The following is a 24,975-nucleotide window of genomic DNA, read 5'->3' on the forward strand; positions in this document are numbered from 1 at the left end:
TGATCACCATGGATGATGATGATGAGGAATATGATCACCATGGATGATGATGAGGAATATGATCACCATAGATGATGATGATGAGGAGTATTATCACCATAGATGATGATGATGAGGGATATGATCACCATGGATGATGATGATGATGAGGGGTATGATCACTATGGATGATGATGATGATGATGAGGGATATGATCACCATAGATGATGATGATGATGAGGGATATGATCACTATGGATGATGATGGTAATGATGATGATGAGGGGTATGATCACCATAGATGATGATGATGATGATGATGATGATGATGAGGAGGGATATGATCACTATGGATGGTGATGATGATGATGAGGGATGCGATCACCATAGATGATGATGATGATGATGAAAGTTCTTCCCAGAATCCTCCTCACCAACGCCTCAACCCATCTTACCAATCTCCAGAGATACAGGTGAGGATTGTGGAAGCTCCGAGCAGTGGCGCCCCCCGTTTTGTGGTGGGGTGCACTCCCTTCGGCGGATCACCACCCCGCTGCAGTCTTGGGTACAGTTTGACCACGTTGTCCATTCAGTCCAGGAACCGTCCACTGCCGAGAGACAACGAGGACAAGAAGAGTCAAAGGATGGAAGATGTCATCTATACGGAACAATAAAGCTCATCTTATTGAACATTCGCGGTGTGTGTGTCGGGGTATTCGGCAGGCGGTGTGTGTGTCGGGGTATTCGGCAGGCGGTGTGTGTGTCTGGGGTATTTGGCAGGCGGTGTGTGTGTCTGGGGTATTCTGCAGGCGGTGTGTGTGTCTGGGGTATTCGGCAGGCGGTGTGTGTGTCGGGGTATTCGGCAGGCGGTGTGTGTGTCTGGGGTATTCGGCAGGCGGTGTGTGTGTCTGGGGTATTTGGCAGGCGGTGTGTGTGTCTGGGGTATTTGGCAGGCGGTGTGTGTGTCTGGGGTATTCGGCAGGCGGTGTGTGTGTCTGGGGTATTCGGCAGGCGGTGTGTGTGTCTGGGGTATTCGGCAGGCGGTGTGTGTGTCGGGGTATTCGGCAGGCGGTGTGTGTGTCTGGGGTATTCGGCAGGCGGTGTGTGTGTCTGGGGTATTTGGCAGGCGGTGTGTGTGTCTGGGGTATTCGGCAGGCGGTGTGTGTGTCTGGGGTATTCGGCAGGCGGTGTGTGTGTCTGGGGTATTCGGCAGGCGGTGTGTGTGTCTGGGGTATTCGGCAGGCGGTGTGTGTGTCTGGGGTATTCGGCAGGCGGTGTGTGTGTCTGGGGTATTTGGCAGGCGGTGTGTGTGTCTGGGGTATTCGGCAGGCGGTGTGTGTGTCTGGGGTATTTGGCAGGCGGTGTGTGTGTCTGGAGTATTTGGCAGGCGGTGTGTGTGTCTGGGGTATTCTGCAGGCGGTGTGTGTGTCTGGGGTATTCTGCAGGCGGTGTGTGTGTCTGGGGTATTCGGCAGGCGGTGTGTGTGTCTGGGGTATTCTGCAGGCGGTGTGTGTGTCTGGGGTATTCGGCAGGCGGTGTGTGTGTCTGGGGTATTCGGCAGGCGGTGTGTGTGTCTGGGGTATTTGGCAGGCGGTGTGTGTGTCTGGGGTATTCTGCAGGCGGTGTGTGTGTCGGGGTATTCTGCAGGCGGTGTGTGTGTCTGGGGTATTCGGCAGGCGGTGTGTGTGTCTGGGGTATTCGGCAGGCGGTGTGTGTGTCTGGGGTATTTGGCAGGCGGTGTGTGTGTCTGGGGTATTCGGCAGGCGGTGTGTGTGTCTGGGGTATTCGGCAGGCGGTGTGTGTGTCTGGGGTATTCGGCAGGCGGTGTGTGTGTCTGGGGTATTCGGCAGGCGGTGTGTGTGTCTGGGGTATTCGGCAGGCGGTGTGTGTGTCTGGGGTATTTGGCAGGCGGTGTGTGTGTCTGGGGTATTCGGCAGGCGGTGTGTGTGTCTGGGGTATTTGGCAGGCGGTGTGTGTGTCTGGAGTATTTGGCAGGCGGTGTGTGTGTCTGGGGTATTCTGCAGGCGGTGTGTGTGTCGGGGTATTCGGCAGGCGGTGTGTGTGTCTGGGGTATTCTGCAGGCGGTGTGTGTGTCGGGGTATTCTGCAGGCGGTGTGTGTGTCTGGGGTATTCGGCAGGCGGTGTGTGTGTCTGGGGTATTCGGCAGGCGGTGTGTGTGTCTGGGGTATTTGGCAGGCGGTGTGTGTGTCTGGGGTATTCTGCAGGCGGTGTGTGTGTCTGGGGTATTTGGCAGGCGGTGTGTGTGTCTGGGGTATTCGGCAGGCGGTGTGTGTGTCTGGGGTATTTGGCAGGCGGTGTGTGTGTCTGGGGTATTCGGCAGGCGGTGTGTGTGTCTGGGGTATTCGGCAGGCGGTGTGTGTGTCTGGGGTATTCGGCAGGCGGTGTGTGTGTCTGGGGTATTTGGCAGGCGGTGTGTGTGTCTGGGGTATTCTGCAGGCGGTGTGTGTGTCTGGGGTATTCGGCAGGCGGTGTGTGTGTCTGGGGTATTCGGCAGGCGGTGTGTGTGTCTGGGGTATTCGGCAGGCGGTGTGTGTGTCGGGGTATTCGGCAGGCGGTGTGTGTGTCTGGGGTATTCGGCAGGCGGTGTGTGTGTCTGGGGTATTCGGCAGGCGGTGTGTGTGTCGGGGTATTCGGCAGGCGGTGTGTGTGTCTGGGGTATTCGGCAGGCGGTGTGTGTGTCTGGGGTATTCGGCAGGCGGTGTGTGTGTCGGGGTATTCGGCAGGCGGTGTGTGTGTCTGGGGTATTCGGCAGGCGGTGTGTGTGTCTGGGGTATTCGGCAGGCGGTGTGTGTGTCTGGGGTATTCGGCAGGCGGTGTGTGTGTCTGGGGTATTCGGCAGGTGGTGTGTGTGTCTGGGGTATTCGGCAGGCGGTGTGTGTGTCTGGGGTATTTGGCAGGCGGTGTGTGTGTCTGGGGTATTCGGCAGGCGGTGTGTGTGTCTGGGGTATTCGGCAGGTGGTGTGTGTGTCTGGGGTATTCGGCAGGCGGTGTGTGTGTCTGGGGTGTTCGGCAGGCGGTGTGTGTGTCTGGGGTATTCGGCAGGCGGTGTGTGTGTCTGGGGTATTCGGCAGGCGGTGTGTGTGTCTGGGGTATTCGGCAGGCGGTGTGTGTGTCTGGGGTATTCGGCAGGCGGTGTGTGTGTGTCTGGGGTATTTGGCAGGCGGTGTGTGTGTCTGGGGTATTCGGCAGGCGGTGTGTGTGTCTGGGGTATTCGGCAGGCGGTGTGTGTGTCTGGGGTATTCGGCAGGCGGTGTGTGTGTCTGGGGTATTCGGCAGGCGGTGTGTGTGTCGGGGTATTCGGCAGGCGGTGTGTGTGTCTGGGGTATTCGGCAGGCGGTGTGTGTGTCTGGGGTATTCGGCAGGCGGTGTGTGTGTCTGGGGTATTTGGCAGGCGGTGTGTGTGTCTGGAGTATTTGGCAGGCGGTGTGTGTGTCTGGGGTATTCTGCAGGCGGTGTGTGTGTCGGGGTATTCGGCAGGCGGTGTGTGTGTCTGGGGTATTCTGCAGGCGGTGTGTGTGTCGGGGTATTCTGCAGGCGGTGTGTGTGTCTGGGGTATTCGGCAGGCGGTGTGTGTGTCTGGGGTATTCGGCAGGCGGTGTGTGTGTCTGGGGTATTTGGCAGGCGGTGTGTGTGTCTGGGGTATTCTGCAGGCGGTGTGTGTGTCTGGGGTATTTGGCAGGCGGTGTGTGTGTCTGGGGTATTCGGCAGGCGGTGTGTGTGTCTGGGGTATTTGGCAGGCGGTGTGTGTGTCTGGGGTATTCGGCAGGCGGTGTGTGTGTCTGGGGTATTCGGCAGGCGGTGTGTGTGTCTGGGGTATTCGGCAGGCGGTGTGTGTGTCTGGGGTATTTGGCAGGCGGTGTGTGTGTCTGGGGTATTCTGCAGGCGGTGTGTGTGTCTGGGGTATTCGGCAGGCGGTGTGTGTGTCTGGGGTATTCGGCAGGCGGTGTGTGTGTCTGGGGTATTCGGCAGGCGGTGTGTGTGTCGGGGTATTCGGCAGGCGGTGTGTGTGTCTGGGGTATTCGGCAGGCGGTGTGTGTGTCTGGGGTATTCGGCAGGCGGTGTGTGTGTCGGGGTATTCGGCAGGCGGTGTGTGTGTCTGGGGTATTCGGCAGGCGGTGTGTGTGTCTGGGGTATTCGGCAGGCGGTGTGTGTGTCGGGGTATTCGGCAGGCGGTGTGTGTGTCTGGGGTATTCGGCAGGCGGTGTGTGTGTCTGGGGTATTCGGCAGGCGGTGTGTGTGTCGGGGTATTCGGCAGGCGGTGTGTGTGTCTGGGGTATTCGGCAGGCGGTGTGTGTGTCTGGGGTATTCGGCAGGCGGTGTACTCGGGTGACAGCGGAGCACTTCCACAATATGACTGAGAAGACCACCATATTGACTGGACCATTAAATAGCAGTTTCAGCTCGTAGTGAAGGCAATGAGCGATGACCCAACATGAACGAGGGTGTCAGGACCAAAGTTGTACCCCACTTGCCCTCCTAGACACAAATTGACTGAAAGTTTTAGCCCCTGGGATGTACCCCACCTACTTTGTCATTCCTTTTTTTTTTTTTTGTGCAATAATCCATTTCTATTCTTCTACAAAATGACTGAGGGTGTCAGACCCCGGGCTGTACCCCATCTGCCCTTCCGGACACTAAATAACTGAGGGCGTCAAGCCCCAGGCTGTACTCCACCTACCTACCCAGGCACAAAATGGCTGAGGGTATCAGACCCCGGGCTGTACCCAGGAGGTAAGTGATAAGTCAAGAACACTTGACATAAAAATCTCTCCATCTCAGCACCGTTCTTCATCTCCCCCAACCACATTGTAATCATACACCAGGAAGGAAATAGGCATCGGGTGTGGGACAAGGGTGGGTAAGAGGGGCAGTTGCCCCAGGTGCAGTGTTTTCATATTGGGTGGGAGGGCAGTGTGACTAGCGAGCTGCACCCTCCTCATTTGCTCTTGGCTGGTTTAGCGTGATTCACAATCAGTGATAGGAGACCAGCAGAGGCCTGGAGCCCACAGCAAGTCCCACAACGTCACTGCGCACTTCCAGGTTCATGTTACCCCAACTGGTGGACCCAGAACTCTCTAGAAATTGTCCCATCTGCCACCCACCCTCCTCCTGTCCTTCACTATATTGTGAAAAGCATAAGACGGGGAGAGACAGAGCCAAATATGACCATGGGCGCCCCATCAATGCCCAGCGGGGCATACTCCTTACCTGGACAGGACACGGAGAAGCACTGCTGGTCCTCATTTGGCTCGCCCCGGCACTGCCTCAGGATATCTCCAGTCGGATTGGTGCACACTCTCCTCCTGGTCTGCATGCCGGGACCACATGATTGGCTGCATTCACTCCATCCACCCCATGGGCTCCAGAAACCGCATTCCCCCTCGTCCGCTGCCACCCAACCAGAAGACTCCTCTCCACAATCCGAGATTCCATTACACACCTGAGGAGAGAGAAGAGAGAAGATGAAGGACAAGTGGAGGAAATTCAGAGAACCTTCCGTGCAAACGACTGTCCCCACTCTACCTGCTTGAACATCAGACATCGTCCATCCGGGCAGGAGTACTCGGGGCAGATGGTGGAGGTCTGATTCTCCTGGACGGAGGGGGGGAGGGTCGCCAAAATTCTCTCTACAGGAGGGAGACATCAGTTACCGGTGGATCCATCTCAGAGAGGATTCCGATGATGCACAATAAGTACGCCGGACCGGACATTAGAGACAAAACGCGTGAGGGAGGTGCTGAAGAAGCTCTGGTGACACTTGACCCATTTCGGTTCTCAGGTTACAGGACTCATAATCCCGACATTTCCTCAGATAAATAATCATTTCCCACATACAGGATAGAAGATCTACCAATGTAACCTACATATTTCCATCTGGAGTATAATAGATACCATAGCAATGCCAAGGACTCCCCATCCCCACTTCTCAACACTGTGCCATTGCCAGGAACACCTTCTGCATCTCACCATCGTCATGGACCTCCCACCCACATTTCACCAGAATACCATCACCCCACCTCACCACCATGCCACCACCAGGGACTTCCCACCCACATTTCACCAGAATACCACCACCCCACCTCACCACCATGCCACCACCAGGGACCTCCCACCCACATTTCACCAGAATACCACCACCCCACCTCACCACCATGCCACCACCAGGGACCTCCCACCCACATTTCACCAGAATACCATCACCCCACCTCACCACCATGCCACCACCAGGGACTTCCCACCCACATTTCACCAGAATACCATCACCCCACCTCACCACCATGCCACCACCAGGGACTTCCCACCCACATTTCACCAGAATACCATCACCCCACCTCACCACCATGCCACCACCAGGGACTTCCCACCCACATTTCACCAGAATACCACCACCCCACCTCACCACATACCACCACTGGGGACCCCCCCACCTCACCACCATGCCACCACGAGGGAACTCCCCCTCCTCCCCACATTTCATCAGAATACCACCACCCCACCTCACCCCCATGCCACCACCAGGGAACTCCCACCCACATTTCACCAGAATACCATCACCCCACCTCACCCCCATGCCACCACCAGGGAACTCCCACCCACATTTCACCAGAATACCATCACCCCACCTCACCACCATGCCACCACCAGGGACCTCCCACCCACATTTCACCAGAATACCACCACCCCACCTCACCACCATGCCACCACCAGGGACCTCCCACCCACATTTCACCAGAATACCACCACCCCACCTCACCCCCATGCCACCACCAGGGACCTCCCACCCATATTTCACCAGAATACCACCACCCCACCTCACCACCATGCCACCACCAGGGACCTCCCACCCACATTTCACCAGAATACCACCACCCCACCTCACCCCCATGCCACCACCAGGGACCTCCCACCCACATTTCACCAGAATACCATCACCCCACCTCACCACCATGCCACCACCAGGGACCTCCCACCCACATTTCACCAGAATACCACCACCCCACCTCACCCCCATGCCACCACCAGGGACCTCCCACCCACATTTCACCAGAATACCACCACCCCACCTCACCACCATGCCACCACCAGGGAACTCCCACCCACATTTCACCAGAATACCACCACCCCACCTCACCCCCATGCCACCACCAGGGACCTCCCACCCACATTTCACCAGAATACCACCACCCCACCTCACCACCATGCCACCACCAGGGACCTCCCACCCACATTTCACCAGAATACCATCACCCCACCTCACCACCATGCCACCACCAGGGACCTCCCACCCACATTTCACCAGAATACCACCACCCCACCTCACCACCATGCCACCACCAGGGACCTCCCACCCACATTTCACCAGAATACCACCACCCCACCTCACCACCATGCCACCACCAGGGACCTCCCACCCACATTTCACCAGAATACCATCACCCCACCTCACCACCATGCCACCACCAGGGACCTCCCACCCACATTTCACCAGAATACCACCACCCCACCTCACCACCATGCCACCACCAGGGACCTCCCACCCACATTTCACCAGAATACCACCACCCCACCTCACCCCCATGCCACCATGCCACCACCAGGGACCTCCCACCCACATTTCACCAGAATACCACCACCCCACCTCACCACCATGCCACCACCAGGGAACTCCCACCCACATTTCACCAGAATACCACCACCCCACCTCACCCCCATGCCACCACCAGGGACCTCCCACCCACATTTCACCAGAATACCACCACCCCACCTCACCACCATGCCACCACCAGGGACCTCCCACCCACATTTCACCAGAATACCACCACCCCACCTCACCCCCATGCCACCACCAGGGACCTCCCACCCACATTTCACCAGAATACCACCACCCCACCTCACCACCATGCCACCACCAGGGACCTCCCACCCACATTTCACCAGAATACCATCACCCCACCTCACCACCATGCCACCACCAGGGACCTCCCACCCACATTTCACCAGAATATCACCACCCCACCTCACCCCCATGCCACCACCAGGGACCTCCCACCCACATTTCACCAGAATACCACCACCCCACCTCACCCCCATGCCACCATGCCACCACCAGGGACCTCCCACCCACATTTCACCAGAATACCATCACCCCACCTCACCACCATGCCACCACCAGGGACCTCCCACCCACATTTCACCAGAATACCACCACCCCACCTCACCACCATGCCACCACCAGGGAACTCCCACCCACATTTCACCAGAATACCACCACCCCACCTCACCACCATGCCACCACCAGGGACCTCCCACCCACATTTCACCAGAATACCACCACCCCACCTCACCCCCATGCCACCACCAGGGACCTCCCACCCACATTTCACCAGAATACCACCACCCCACCTCACCACCATGCCACCACCAGGGACCTCCCACCCACATTTCACCAGAATACCACCACCCCACCTCACCCCCATGCCACCACCAGGGACCTCCCACCCACATTTCACCAGAATACCACCACCCCACCTCACCACCATGCCACCACCAGGGACCTCCCACCCACATTTCACCAGAATACCATCACCCCACCTCACCACCATGCCACCACCAGGGACCTCCCACCCACATTTCACCAGAATATCACCACCCCACCTCACCCCCATGCCACCACCAGGGACCTCCCACCCACATTTCACCAGAATACCACCACCCCACCTCACCACCATGCCACCACCAGGGACCTCCCACCCACATTTCACCAGAATACCACTACCCCATCTCACGACCATGCCACCACCAGGGAACTCCCCCTCCCACCCACATTTGACCAGAATACCACCACCCCATCTCACCACCAGGGAACTCCCCCGCCCACCCACATTTCACCAGAATACCACAACCCCATCTCGTCACCATGCCACCACTGGGGACCCCCCCCCCCCATCTCACCACCATACCACCACCAGGGAACTCCCCCTCCTCCCCACATTTCACCACTATACCGCCACCAGGGACCTCTTCCTCAGATCTTACCCCCTCTACAGCATTTCACCTCCATACCATTGCCAGGGACCTCCTCCCTACATCTCACCACCATAACACCATCAGTGACCCCTCCATATCACCACCATACCACCACAAGGGGCCCCTTCATCTCACCGCCATACCACCACTGGGACCCCCCCCCCCCCATCTCACCACCAGGGAACTCTCCCTCCTCCCCACATTTCACCACTATACCGCCACCAGTAACCTCTTCCTTCAGATCTTACCCCCTCTACAGCATTTCACCCCCATACCATTGCCACGGACCTTCTCCCTACATCTATACACCATACCATCACAAGGGACCCCTCCATCTCACCACCATACCACCACCAGGGACCCCTTCCCCAGATCTCCCCCTCCTCCCTACAACATTTCACCCCCATACTATTGGCAGGAACCTCCTCCCCACATTTCACCACCATCAGGGAGGACCTTCAGCCCTCATATCACCACCAAACAGCACCCTCCCCACCATCCCACAATGATACCCCTGCCAGGGAACCCAACCCTGCAATACCAGAGTCACCAACCCCCCCCATCTCACTACCGAACCTTTACCAGAGTCACCAACCCACCCCAATCTCACCACCATACCATTACCAGAGTCACCAAACCACCCCCCTCATCTCACCACTAAACCATTGCCAGAGTCACCAACCCACCCCCACCATCTCACCACCAAACTGTTACCAGAGTCACCAAACCACCCCCTCATCTTTTCAAACCCTTACCAGAGTCACCAACCCACTTCCACCATCTCACCACCAAACTGTTACCAGAGTCACCAACCCACCCCCTCATCTTTCCAAACCATTACCAGAGTCACCAACCCACCCCCCATATCACCACCATCCCAGCTCTAGGGAACACCCCAAATCTCACCGCATGTCTTCTCATCCTCTCCCTGTGGGCAGTCTGGAGCTCCATCACATACCAGGGAGATGTTCACACACATCCTGTTAGCGCAGATGAAGTGCCCGGGGCAGGGCGGGATCTGAGTGGAACCTGTCAATAGAAATGTAAAGAATATCACTAATCCGGAACCTCCAGGATTACTGTGATTGGTTACACCAGACAGGACACCTCAGACTTCCATTATTACATCTGTTCTCAATTTTATGCTGGGATGTCACTATGATATCATGGTCATGTGACTTACCGCAGTTGTCCATGCTCTCGTCTGATTGGTCTCGGCAGTGCGGGACCCCGTCGCACAGTTGGCTGTACCCCACACACTCCCCGCTCAGCGAGCACTTGAAGTGGTCCAGATCACAGCTCCTGTTACAATCATCTTCATCGCTGCCGTCCATACAGTCCACCTCGTTATCGCAGAGCCAGCCGCGGGGCCTACATTCGCCACTGCCGCAGCGGAACTCATAACGGCCACAGCGGGAGACGGGCGCACCACCTGCGGAAGGAAAAACAGGAAAGATTAGAATAGATAATGGGAAGCAGGGCCACCAAGAAGGAGGTAGCACCATCCCTCCTGTGTGGGGCACAGGCTTCATCAGTTCAACAGGGAGAGTCAGGGCAGCTTAAAGTGGTTGTAAACCCTTACAAACCACTTTGACCTACAGGTAAGCCTAGATTAAGGCCTAGATTAAGGCTTACCTGTAGGTCCAAGAAATATCTCCTAAACCTACACGGTTTAGGAGATATTTACCTGAAGACAGCCACCGCTGTCTATGGCGCATGCGCGGGAGTGACGTCATCGCTGCTCCGGAGAATCACAGCGCCGGAGCAGCAAGACCCACCAAGAAGATGGATGCTCGGAACTACAGGGGACAGCGGTGACTTCGCTGGCTCCTGTGTCAGGTAAGTGACACATAATGGACTACTATGCGATGTGATGCAATGCGATGCGATGCGATGGGATGCGATGCGATGCGATGCATAGTACTCCATTATGCTTTACATTTGCAGGGAATCAAAGAGGAAGTAACACCCATTAGGGTTTACTTCCTCTTCAATGGTGCAGCCAACTCCAAGCTCAGCACTCCCCCTCTTCCAGCCCAGCCGGCTTCTCCCTCCCGTCGGCTGTCATCTACTGCAGGGGGAGCCACAGGGGAATCAGTTCCAGTAACTGCCCTGTAATGTGTTTACTATGTTTCAGTTTGTGAATGAACAGGGGGCCTCTGTACAGAGCAGCTGAGGCTTTAGACTAAAGATTGGGGATCCGTGTCCTCACCTTCTCTTTCTCTGACATAGACCCCTGATATTTCACCAACGTTCTCCCCTCCCCCACACTAAGGCTAATAAAAATGTAGAAAATTAAAAAAGTAAAATAAAAAATTGTAGAGAATAGTAAATAAAAATAAAAATAAATAAAAGCATAGCTAAGGGCTCATTCACACAGGTATGGTGGGTGGTGTGTCCATGTAGCTGTAGCCGTGCTCGGGGCCATAAACCTGCACCCACACATCCACCCAGGATGGGGGGCGGGGCATCAAGTGGGCTTTATGGTGCCCCATGATTGGTGGAGGGGCTTTTCAGGTAGGCTTAATGGTGCCCCATGATTTCTAACAGCAGCCCTGCTGAAGAGCATCTAATCTGTTCTATCTTCGTATTATGAAGACTCATCCAATTAAATATTTCACATGTTCAGTGACCAAACATACAGGTAGTACAGCGCCACTCTTGTCATGTAGCAGCGGGTTTCTGGTTTGAATCCCCTCAGGGACACCAACTGTATGGGGTCTGTGAAGATGTCAACCAGGTGCTCCAATATCCACCTAAAATCCCATTCCTGACTTCATCACCTTCCACCCATCCTGGCCTCCGAACACGTGTGTCTGTATGACTGGGGCCCTACAAAAACGTCCCCTGTACAATATCATCACGTGTGACCGACTGCCAACAACCAAAGAATAAACTTACAATACAATATACTGGGCCACTGATATGTACAATATACAGTATACTGTACACTGTGATCATTGATGGCTTCACTAAAGAGACCAAATAATAGAATAGTTTGGATTGTTCTAAAATAAATGTCAAAAATAAGCTGCAGGTAAATAAATGCAGGAAGGTCACCTGGTGTTGTGCTCTGTGTGGACAGCGTTGTGTTCCCCGGGTGCAGCGGTGAGCAATGTTCCACCTCTTCATCTGATCCATCTGTGCAATCGGGTGTCCCATCACAACGCCTCTGTCTTCTGATACACAACCCATCTCTGCAGACCCAGAACCCAGGAGGACACGTCCCTGACCCTACAATAATAAGGAGATAGAAGCTACACAGGAGCCAACTATGACTACCAATAAGACCCAGGAGGACACGTCCCTGACTCTACAATAATAAGGAGATAGAAGATACACAGGAGCCAACTATGACTACCACTAAGACCCAGAACCCAGGAGGACACGTCCCTGACCCTACAATAATAAGGAGATAGAAGATACACAGGAGCCAACTATGACTACCACTAAGACCCAGAACCCAGGAGGACACGTCCCTGACCCTACAATAATAAGGAGATAGAAGATACACAGGAGCCAACTATGACTACCACTAAGACCCAGAACCCAGGAGGACACGTCCCTGACCCTACAATAATAAGGAGATAGAAGATACACAGGAGCCAACTATGACTACCACTAAGACCCAGAACCCAGGAGGACACGTCCCTGACCCTACAATAATAAGGAGATAGAAAATACACAGGAGCCAACAATCATAGACTGATTACCACTAAGAGCCAGAACCCAGGAGGACACATCCCTGACCCTACAATAATACAGAGATAGAAGCTACACAGGAGCCAACTATGACTACCACTAAGACCCCAAGCCCAGGAGGACAAGTCCCCAACCCTAAAATAATACAGGGATAGAACCTATACAGCAACCAACAATGATAGACTCACCAACGCTAAAACCAAGAACCCAGGAATACAAGTCCCTTACAATAATACAGCGATAGAAACTATACAGCAATAATCATAGACTGACTGCCACTAAGATCTGGAACCCAGGAGGCCACGTCCCCAACCCTGCACTATTATAGAGATAGAAACCACACAGCAACTAACAATGACTACCACTAAGACCCAGAACCCAGGAGGACACATCCCCAACCCTGCAATAATGAGATAGAAGCTACACAGGAACAAACCATCATCGACTGTCTACCACCAAGATCCAGAACAACACATCCCTGAAAGAGTAAAGAAATAGGCACTACACAACAATCAACAACCACAGACTGACTCCATCCATCAAAACCCACATCAACCCAAAATCAAGGAGGACATATCACCAACCCTGCAGATAGAAGCTACACAGCAACCAACAATGAAATCCCGACTACCACTGAGACCCGGATGTCAGGAGGACACGTCTCCGACCCTACAATGGTACTGAGATGAAAAAAAAACACACAGCAACCAACAACCGTAGACTGTCTACCATGAAGATTCAGAACCCAGGAGGACACATCCCTGACCCTACAATAATAAAGAGATAAAAGCTACACAGGAGCCAACCATCATCGACTGCCTACCACCAAGATCCAGAACGAAACATCCCTGAAATAGTACAGAGATGGGAATTACACAACACCCAACAACCATAGATCCATCAAAACCCACATCAACCCAAAATCAAGGAGGACATATCACCAACCCTGCGGATAGAAACTACACAGCAACCAACAATGAAATCCTGACTTCCACTAAGACCCGGAACCCAGGGGGCCACGTCCCCCACCCTGCAATAATACAGAGATAGAAGCTACACAGGAGCCAACCATGATATCCTGACTACCACTAAGACCCGGAACCCAGGGGGCCACGTCCCCCACCCTGCAATAATACAGAGATAGAAGCTACACAGGAGCCAACCATGATATCCTGACTACCACTAAGACCCGGAACCCAGGGGGCCACGTCCCCCACCCTGCAATAATACAGAGATAGAAGCTACACAGGAGCCAACCATGATATCCTGACTACCACTAAGACCCGGAACCCAGGGGGCCACGTCCCCCACCCTGCAATAATACAGAGATAGAAGCTACACAGGAGCCAACCATGATATCCTGACTACCACTAAGACCCGGAACCCAGGGGGCCACGTCCCCCACCCTGCAATAATACAGAGATAGAAGCTACACAGGAGCCAACCATGATATCCTGACTACCACTAAGACCCAGAACCTTCTTCGGCTCCCATGTGGACACCCTCCAAAAATCAAATGTGAAGGGGGTCAACCAGTTTCTCATGAACCATCCAAGAAAAATGTGACCCCCTACCTGTCCTGGAAGGCCATTGGTTGTTTTTCGTAGCTTGGAGCGACTTACCTGAGCAGACGGCCTCATCTGTTCCATTGGCGCAGTCGCTGTGACCATCGCACACCTTCTCCTTCGGCACGCACAGCCCGTCCGGACACTGGAACTGGCTGGTCTGGCAGAGGCAGCCTCTCTCGTCGCTGAGGTCCCCGCAGTCGTCGTGGCCGTCACAGCGGTGGACGTAGGGGACGCACTTTCCCAGTGAGCACTGGAAGTGGGCGGAACTGCAGCCCGTGGAGCAGCCTGGATCGCGGAGACAGACAGAAGAGGACAATTGATTTGATGAGGGGCGGAGTTCCACCTCTCTGATCTCGGTGCGGTCAGACCACCAGGCCTGTCCATGCCCCTCCCCCCGCACTGTGACCACAGATTCATGGAAAGTCCCAATGAAAGAAGAACTTTCCCAACTCATCCACATCAACCAATTAGATTCTACTTCAGAATACTCAAAGGGAAATGACTAAAACACAACTACATTCAACAACACAAAAATCACAACAATAAAAGTACAAAAAACAGACCCCAAAAAAAAAGAGGACCTGTCTGTGTCACCTGATTCGTCGGAATCATCGGCGAATCCGCAGTCCAGGTCTCCGTCGCAGACGTGAGAGAGCGGGATGCAGCGGCCGTTGGCGCAGCGGAACTCGGAGCTGCTGCAGGCCGGCGCGGGGCACCCCCATTCGTCCGAGTGGTCGGCGCAGTCGGCTCTGCCGTCGCAGCGGTGCCCCAGGGGGACGCACTGGCCGTTGGCACAGCGGAACTCCTGCGGGGCGCAGGTCAGGGAGCAGATCTCATCGGAGCCGTCCCCGCAGTCATCCTCATTGTCGCAGACCCAGGCGCCGGGCACACAGCGATCGCTCAGGCGACAGGCGAATTCATCGCTTCCGCAGCGGGAGGTGGAGCACGGCTCATCGGGACATCGCCAGGCGCCGGAGACACAGGAGCTGCAAGAAGAAAATCCGATGAGATCCGAGAAATGTCACCGCAAGATCACCCGGCCCTGAGATGTGCTGGAGGCATTCCATTTCCTGATCCCGCCACTAACACACTTCCTGTCCCAGGGTGACAACGCTCACTCACTGTATCTATGGAGGAGAAGTGTTGTCACCTGGAACCCCCACCCCTCTCCTCATCTCCGACTAACACACTTCCTGTGCCAGGGTGACAACGCTCACTCACTGTATCTATGGAGAAGAAGTGTTGTCACCTGGAACCCCCACCCCTCTCCTCATCTCCCACTAACACACTTCCTGTCCCAGGGTGACAACGCTCACTCACTGTATCTATGGAGGAGAAGTGTTGTCACCTGGAACCCCACCCCTCTCCTCATCTCCCACTAACACACTTCCTGTCCCAGGGTGACAACGCTCACTCACTGTATCTATGGAGAAGAAGTGTTGTCACCTGGAACCCCCACCCCTCTCCTCATCTCCCACTAACACACTTCCTGTCCCAGGGTGACAACGCCCACTCACTGTATCTATGGAGAAGAAGTGTTGTCACCTGGAACCCCCACCCCTCTCCTCATCTGCCACTAACACACTTCCTGTGCCAGGGTGACAACGCCCACTCACTGAATCTATGGAGGAGAAGTGTTGTCACCTGGAACCCCACCCCTCTCCTCATCTCCGACTAACACACTTCCTGTCCCAGGGTGACAACGCCCACTCACTGTATCTATGGAGGAGAAGTGTTGTCACCTGGAACCCCACCCCTCTCCTCATCTCCGACTAACACACTTCCTGTCCCAGGGTGACAACGCTCACTCACTGTATCTATGGAGGAGAAGTGTTGTCACCTGGAACCCCACCCCTCTCCTCATCTCCCACTAACACACTTCCTGTGCCAGGGTGACAACGCCCACTCACTGTATCTATGGAGGAGAAGTGTTGTCACCTGGAACCCCACCCCTCTCCTCATCTCCGACTAACACACTTCCTGTGCCAGGGTGACAACACCCAACTCACTGTATCTATGGAGGAGAAGTGTTGTCACCTGGAACCCCACCCCTCTCCTCATCTCCGACTAACACACTTCCTGTGCCAGGGTGACAACGCCCACTCACTGTATCTATGGAGGAGAAGTGTTGTCACCTGGAACCCCACCCCTCTCCTCATCTCCCACTAACACACTTCCTGTGCCAGGGTGACAACGCTCACTCACTGTATCTATGGAGGAGAAGTGTTGTCACCTGGAACCCCACCCCTCTCCTCATCTCCCACTAACACACTTCCTGTGCCAGGGTGACAACGCCCACTCACTGTATCTATGGAAGAGAAGTGTTGTCACCTGGAACCCCACCCCTCTCCTCATCTCCCACTAACACACTTCCTGTGCCAGGGTGACAACGCCCACTCACTGTATCTATGGAAGAGAAGTGTTGTCACCTGGAACCCCACCCCTCTCCTCATCTCCCACTAACACACTTCCTGTCCCAGGGTGACAACGCTCACTCACTGTATCTATGGAGGAGAAGTGTTGTCACCTGGAACCCCACCCCTCTCCTCATCTCCGACTAACACACTTCCTGTGCCAGGGTGACAACACCCAACTCACTGTATCTATGGAGGAGAAGTGTTGTCACCTGGAACCCCACCCCTCTCCTCATCTCCGACTAACACACTTCCTGTGCCAGGGTGACAACACCCAACTCACTGTATCTATGGAGGAGAAGTGTTGTCACCTGGAACCCCACCCCTCTCCTCATCTCCGACTAACACACTTCCTGTGCCAGGGTGACAACGCCCACTCACTGTATCTATGGAGGAGAAGTGTTGTCACCTGGAACCCCACCCCTCTCCTCATCTCCCACTAACACACTTCCTGTGCCAGGGTGACAACGCTCACTCACTGTATCTATGGAGGAGAAGTGTTGTCACCTGGAACCCCACCCCTCTCCTCATCTCCCACTAACACACTTCCTGTGCCAGGGTGACAACGCCCACTCACTGTATCTATGGAAGAGAAGTGTTGTCACCTGGAACCCCACCCCTCTCCTCATCTCCCACTAACACACTTCCTGTGCCAGGGTGACAACGCCCACTCACTGTATCTATGGAAGAGAAGTGTTGTCACCTGGAACCCCACCCCTCTCCTCATCTCCCACTAACACACTTCCTGTCCCAGGGTGACAACGCTCACTCACTGTATCTATGGAGGAGAAGTGTTGTCACCTGGAACCCCACCCCTCTCCTCATCTCCCACTAACACACTTCCTGTGCCAGGGTGACAACGCTCACTCACTGTATCTATGGAGGAGAAGTGTTGTCACCTGGAACCCCACCCCTCTCCTCATCTCCCACTAACACACTTCCTGTCCCAGGGTGACAACGCTCACGCACTTTATCTATAGGGGAGCAGCGTTGTCACCTTAAGACAGGTCTGCAGAACACCTCCCCCTCTCCTCATCTCTATACCATAGGGGGAGGTGGTTTGTAGTCCACATAGATTGCTGGGAGGGCTAATTACAATGCTGGAGATAACACGGAGGAGGAGGGAGGGCAGCACTGTATTTTTGGCAGGATCAATAGGGATTTTTTGAACAAATATAACAAAAAACTTTCACTGAAATATTTTAAAGCTGAACTTATATATTTTGCCTTCCCTGGTGCCCCTCCCCCCTCATCAACATGATAATGACATCATTAAATAAAGCATTTCCTTTTTTTATGACATTCCTTATTTGTATCCAGTGATGTCATCACCGGGTCTCTGTTCTTCTCTATCCAATGCAGACAGATCATGGCTGGTGGGAGGGGCCGGCAGGGGGCCGATCATGGCTGGTGGGAGGGGCCGGAAGGGGGCTGTACATAGAAAACATCCCACCCCCGGCCTCAGTACTCCTCTCCAGAGCCCTCAGTCCTGATGCAAGCAGTGGGAGGAGTTATGCAAATACCAAAATGCCTTGATGGGAGGGTGTCTGGAGTAGTGGGCGTTCCTAGGCGGAATACATTTCCATGGAGACCTCCCTAGGCAATGCCCACGTGGCATAGTGAACCTCCATGATGAAAAAACTGAAATCCAATGAAAGAAAGAGGGCGGACCTACCAGTTGTGGCAGGCTTGCTGAACGGCAGCTCCGGCCGGGAAGGGAAGATTGTCCCAAAAACACGGACACTCCGACGGGTCCACACACCTTCCCTCTGTGTGATGAGAGAGAGGAGACACTGATCAATCCCTACACTGCGTCACTGGAGGACCGCCCAGGAGGAATATCTACACCCAGGAGGAATATCTGCAGGAGGAATATCTACACCCAGGAGGAATATCTACACCCAGGAGGAATATCTACACCCAGGAGGAATATCTGCAGGAGGAATATCTGCACCCAGGAGGAATATCTGCAGGAGGAATATCTGCGCCCAGGAGGAATATCTGCGCCCGGGAGGAATATCTGCGCCCGGGAGGAATATCTGCACCCAGGAGGAACATCTGCAGGAGGAATATCTGCACCCAGGAGGAATATCTGCACCCAGGAGGAACATCTGCACCCAGGAGGAACATCTGCAGGAGGAATATCTGCACCCAGGAGGAATATCTGCGCCCAGGAGGAATATCTGCGCCCAGGAGGAATATCTGCACCCAGGAGGAATATCTGCACCCAGGAGGAATATCTGCACCCAGGAGGAACATCTGCACCCAGGAGGAACATCTGCAGGAGGAATATCTGCACCCAGGAGGAATATCTGCGCCCAGGAGGAATATCTGCGCCCAGGAGGAATATCTGCACCCAGGAGGAATATCTGCACCCAGGAGGAATATCTGCACCCAGGAGGAACATCTGCACCCAGGAGGAACATCTGCAGGAGGAATATCTGCACCCAGGAGGAATATCTGCACCCAGGAGGAACATCTGCACCCAGGAGGAACATCTGCAGGAGGAATATCTGCACCCAGGAGGAATATCTGCGCCCAGGAGGAATATCTGCGCCCAGGAGGAATATCTGCGCCCAGGAGGAATATCTGCGCCCAGGAGGAATATCTGCACCCAGGAGGAATATCTGCGCCCAGGAGGAATATCTGCGCCCAGGAGGAATATCTGCACCCAGGAGGAATATCTGCGCCCAGGAGGAATATCTGCACCCAGGAGGAATATCTGCGCCCAGGAGGAATATCTGCACCCAGGAGGAATATCTGCGCCCAGGAGGAATATCTGCGCCCAGGAGGAATATCTGCACCCAGGAGGAATATCTGCGCCCAGGAGGAATATCTGCGCCCAGGAGGAATATCTGCGCCCAGGAGGAATATCTGCGCCCAGGAGGAATATCTGCACCCAGGAGGAATATCTGCGCCCAGGAGGAATATCTGCACCCAGGAGGAATATCTGCGCCCAGGAGGAATATCTGCGCCCAGGAGGAATATCTGCACCCAGGAGGAACATCTGCACCCAGGAGGAATATCTGCACCCAGGAGGAATATCTGCACCCAGGAGGAATATCTGCCCCCAGGAGGAATATCTGCACCCAGGAGGAATATCTGCACCCGGGAGGAATATCTGCACCCGGGAGGAATATCTGCACCCAGGAGGAATATCTGCACCCAGGAGGAATATCTGCACCCAGGAGGAATATCTGCACCCAGGAGGAATATCTGCACCCAGGAGGAATATCTGCGCCCAGGAGGAATATCTGCGCCCAGGAGGAATATCTGCGCCCAGGAGGAATATCTGCACCCAGGAGGAATATCTGCGCCCAGGAGGAATATCTGCACCCAGGAGGAATATCTGCACCCAGGAGGAACATCTGCAGGAGGAATATCTGCACCCAGGAGGAATATCTGCACCCAGGAGGAATATCTGCACCCAGGAGGAATATCTGCGCCCAGGAGGAATATCTGCGCCCAGGAGGAATATCTGCACCCAGGAGGAATATCTGCGCCCAGGAGGAATATCTGCACCCAGGAGGAATATCTGCACCCAGGAGGAACATCTGCAGGAGGAATATCTGCACCCAGGAGGAATATCTGCACCCAGGAGGAATATCTGCACCCAGGAGGAATATCTGCACCCAGGAGGAATATCTGCACCCAGGAGGAATATCTGCACCCAGGAGGAATATCTGCGCCCAGGAGGAATATCTGCACCCAGGAGGAATATCTGCACCCAGGAGGAATATCTGCGCCCAGGAGGAATATCTGCGCCCAGGAGGAATATCTGCACCCAGGAGGAATATCTGCGCCCAGGAGGAATATCTGCACCCAGGAGGAATATCTGCACCCAGGAGGAATATCTGCGCCCAGGAGGAATATCTGCGCCCAGGAGGAATATCTGCACCCAGGAGGAATATCTGCACCCAGGAGGAATATCTGCGCCCAGGAGGAATATCTGCACCCAGGAGGAATATCTGCACCCAGGAGGAATATCTGCACCCAGGAGGAACATCTGCAGGAGGAATATCTGCACCCAGGAGGAATATCTGCACCCAGGAGGAATATCTGCACCCAGGAGGAATATCTGCACCCAGGAGGAATATCTGCGCCCAGGAGGAATATCTGCACCCAGGAGGAATATCTGCACCCAGGAGGAACATCTGCAGGAGGAATATCTGCACCCAGGAGGAATATCTGCGCCCAGGAGGAATATCTGTACCCAGGAGGAATATCTGCGCCCAGGAGGAATATCTGCACCCAGGAGGAATATCTGCGCCCAGGAGGAATATCTGCGCCCAGGAGGAATATCTGTACCCAGGAGGAATATCTGCACCCAGGAGGAATATCTGTACCCAGGAGGAATATCTGCACCCAGGAGGAATATCTGCGCCCAGGAGGAATATCTGTACCCAGGAGGAATATCTGCACCCAGGAGGAATATCTGCACCCAGGAGGAATATCTGCACCCAGGAGGAATATCTGCACCCAGGAGGAATATCTGTACCCAGGAGGAATATCTGCACCCAGGAGGAATATCTGCACCCAGGAGGAATATCTGCGCCCAGGAGGAATATCTGTACCCAGGAGGAATATCTGCGCCCAGGAGGAATATCTGCGCCCAGGAGGAATATCTGCACCCAGGAGGAATATCTGCACCCAGGAGGAATATCTGCACCCAGGAGGAATATCTGCGCCCAGGAGGAATATCTGTGCCCAGGAGGAATATCTGCGCCCAGGAGGAATATCTGCGCCCAGGAGGAATATCTGCACCCAGGAGGAATATCTGCACCCAGGAGGAATATCTGCGCCCAGGAGGAATATCTGCACCCAGGAGGAATATCTGCACCCAGGAGGAATATCTGCGCCCGGGAGGAATATCTGCGCCCGGGAGGAATATCTGCGCCCGGGAGGAATATCTGCGCCCGGGAGGAATATCTGCACCCAGGAGGAATATCTGCGCCCAGGAGGAATATCTGCGCCCAGGAGGAATATCTGCACCCAGGAGGAATATCTGCACCCAGGAGGAATATCTGCACCCAGGAGGAATATCTGCGCCCAGGAGGAATATCTGCGCCCAGGAGGAATATCTGCACCCAGGAGGAATATCTGCACCCAGGAGGAATATCTGCACCCAGGAGGAATATCTGCACCAAGGAGGAATATCTGCACCCAGGAGGAATATCTGCACCCAGGAGGAATATCTGCACCCAGGAGGAATATCTGCGCCCAGGAGGAATATCTGCGCCCAGGAGGAATATCTGCACCCAGGAGGAATATCTGCACCCAGGAGGAATATCTGCACCCAGGAGGAATATCTGCGCCCAGGAGGAATATCTACACCCGGGAGGAATATCTGCACCCAGGAGGACTATCTACACCCGGGAGGAATATCTACACCCGGGAGGAATATCTGCACCCAGGAGGAATATCTGCACCCAGGAGGAATATCTGCGCCCAGGAGGACTATCTACACCCGGGAGGAATATCTGCACCCAGGAGGAATATCTGCGCCCAGGAGGAATATCTGCGCCCAGGAGGAATATCTGCGCCCAGGAGGAATATCTGCACCCAGGAGGAATATCTGCGCCCAGGAGGAATATCTGCGCCCAGGAGGAATATCTGCACCCAGGAGGAATATCTGCGCCCAGGAGGAATATCTGCACCCAGGAGGAATATCTGCGCCCAGGAGGAATATCTGTACCCAGGAGGAATATCTGCACCCAGGAGGAATATCTGTACCCAGGAGGAATATCTGCACCCAGGAGGAATATCTGCGCCCAGGAGGACTATCTACACCCGGGAGGAATATCTGCACCCAGGAGGAATATCTGTACCCAGGAGGACTATCTACACCCGGGAGGAATATCTGCACCCAGGAGGAATATCTGCGCCCAGGAGGAATATCTGCGCCCAGGAGGAATATCTGCGCCCAGGAGGACTATCTACACCCGGGAGGAATATCTGCACCCAGGAGGAATATCTACACCCAGGAGGAATATCTGCGCCCAGGAGGACTATCTACACCCGGGAGGAATATCTGCACCCAGGAGGAATATCTACACCCAGGAGGAATATCTGCGCCCAGGAGGAATATCTACACCCAGGAGGAATATCTACACCCGGGAGGAATATCTGCGCCCAGGAGGAATATCTGCGCCCAGGAGGAATATCTACACCCAGGAGGAATATCTGCACCCAGGAGGAATATCTACACCCAGGAGGAATATCTGCGCCCAGGAGGACTATCTACACCCGGGAGGAATATCTGCACCCAGGAGGAATATCTGCGCCCAGGAGGAATATCTGCGCCCAGGAGGAATATCTGCACCCAGGAGGAATATCTGTACCCAGGAGGAATATCTGCACCCGGGAGGAATATCTGCACCCGGGAGGAATATCTACACCCAGGAGGAATATCTGCGCCCAGGAGGACTATCTACACCCGGGAGGAATATCTGCGCCCCGGAGGAATATCTGCGCCCAGGAGGAATATCTACACCCAGGAGGAATATCTGCGCCCGGGAGGAATATCTACACCCAGGAGGAATATCTGCACCCAGGAGGAATATCTGTACCCAGGAGGAATATCTGCACCCAGGAGGAATATCTGCGCCCAGGAGGAATATCTGCGCCCAGGAGGAATATCTGCACCCAGGAGAAATATCTGCGCCCAGGAGGAATATCTGCACCCAGGAGGAATATCTGCACCCGGGAGGAATATCTGCGCCCAGGAGGACTATCTACACCCGGGAGGAATATCTGCGCCCAGGAGGAATATCTGCGCCCAGGAGAAATATCTGCGCCCAGGAGAAATATCTGCGCCCAGGAGGAATATCTGCGCCCAGGAGGAATATCTGCGCCCAGGAGGAATATCTCCACCCGGGAGGAATATCTGCACCCGGGAGGAATATCTGCACCCAGGAGGAATATCTGCACCCAGGAGGAATATCTGCGCCCGGGAAGAATATCTGCACCCGGGAGGAATATCTGCACCCAGGAGGAATATCTGCGCCCAGGAGGAATATCTGCGCCCAGGAGGAATATCTGCACCCAGGAGGAATATCTGCGCCCAGGAGGAATATCTGTACCCAGGAGGAATATCTGCGCCCAGGAGGAATATCTGCACCCAGGAGGAATATCTGCGCCCAGGAGGAATATCTGCGCCCAGGAGGAATATCTGCGCCCAGGAGGAATATCTGCACCCAGGAGGAATATCTGCACCCAGGAGGAATATCTGCACCCAGGAGGAATATCTGCACCCAGGAGGAATATCTGCACCCAGGAGGAATATCTGCGCCCGGGAAGAATATCTGCACCCGGGAGGAATATCTGCACCCAGGAGGAATATCTGCGCCCAGGAGGAATATCTGCGCCCAGGAGGAATATCTGCACCCAGGAGGAATATCTGCGCCCAGGAGGAATATCTGTACCCAGGAGGAATATCTGCGCCCAGGAGGAATATCTGCACCCAGGAGGAATATCTGCGCCCAGGAGGAATATCTGCGCCCAGGAGGAATATCTGCGCCCAGGAGGAATATCTGCACCCAGGAGGAATATCTGCGCCCAGGAGAAATATCTGCGCCCAGGAGGAATATCTGCGCCCAGGAGGAATATCTGCGCCCAGGAGGAATATCTGTACCCAGGAGGACTATCTACACCCGGGAGGAATATCTGCGCCCAGGAGGAATATCTGTACCCAGGAGGACTATCTACACCCGGGAGGAATATCTGCACCCAGGAGGAATATCTGCACCCAGGAGGAATATCTGCACCCAGGAGGAATATCTGCACCCAGGAGGAATATCTGCGCCCAGGAGGAATATCTGTACCCAGGAGGACTATCTACACCCGGGAGGAATATCTGCGCCCAGGAGGAATATCTGCGCCCAGGAGGACTATCTACACCCGGGAGGAATATCTGCACCCGGGAGGAATATCTGCACCCAGGAGGAATATCTACACCCAGGAGGAATATCTGCGCCCAGGAGGACTATCTACACCCGGGAGGAATATCTGCACCCGGGAGGAATATCTGCGCCCAGGAGGAATATCTACACCCAGGAGGAATATCTGCGCCCGGGAGGACTATCTACACCTGGGAGGAATATCTGCGCCCAGGAGGAATATCTGCGCCCAGGAGGAATATCTGCGCCCAGGAGGAATATCTGCGCCCAGGAGGAATATCTACACCCAGGAGGAATATCTGCGCCCAGGAGGAATATCTACACCCAGGAGGAATATCTGCACCCAGGAGGAATATCTACACCCA

At 54.7% G+C, this 24,975-nt stretch overlaps 1 protein-coding gene across 1 annotated transcript in view; it reads right to left on the bottom strand.

Moving 5' to 3' along the window:
* Window positions 1-24,975, bottom strand: part of LOC143998145 (SCO-spondin-like) — a 296,161-nt gene that overhangs the window by 198,280 nt on the left and 72,906 nt on the right. The window contains exons 26-34 of the mRNA XM_077493885.1: window positions 18,388-18,481; window positions 14,893-15,284; window positions 14,353-14,583; window positions 12,089-12,262; window positions 10,212-10,460; window positions 9,935-10,057; window positions 5,525-5,628; window positions 5,210-5,441; window positions 436-588 (exon numbers count right to left, since the gene is read on the bottom strand). Coding sequence (XP_077350011.1) covers window positions 436-588; window positions 5,210-5,441; window positions 5,525-5,628; window positions 9,935-10,057; window positions 10,212-10,460; window positions 12,089-12,262; window positions 14,353-14,583; window positions 14,893-15,284; window positions 18,388-18,481 — 1,752 coding nt within the window. The remainder of the gene's footprint in view (window positions 1-435; window positions 589-5,209; window positions 5,442-5,524; window positions 5,629-9,934; window positions 10,058-10,211; window positions 10,461-12,088; window positions 12,263-14,352; window positions 14,584-14,892; window positions 15,285-18,387; window positions 18,482-24,975) is intronic.

This window comes from Lithobates pipiens, unplaced genomic scaffold (assembly GCF_037356315.1).
Source record: "Lithobates pipiens isolate NorthernLeopardFrog02 unplaced genomic scaffold, aLitPip1_a1.2 Scaffold_19, whole genome shotgun sequence".
Classification (NCBI taxonomy): Eukaryota; Metazoa; Chordata; class Amphibia; order Anura; family Ranidae; genus Lithobates; species Lithobates pipiens.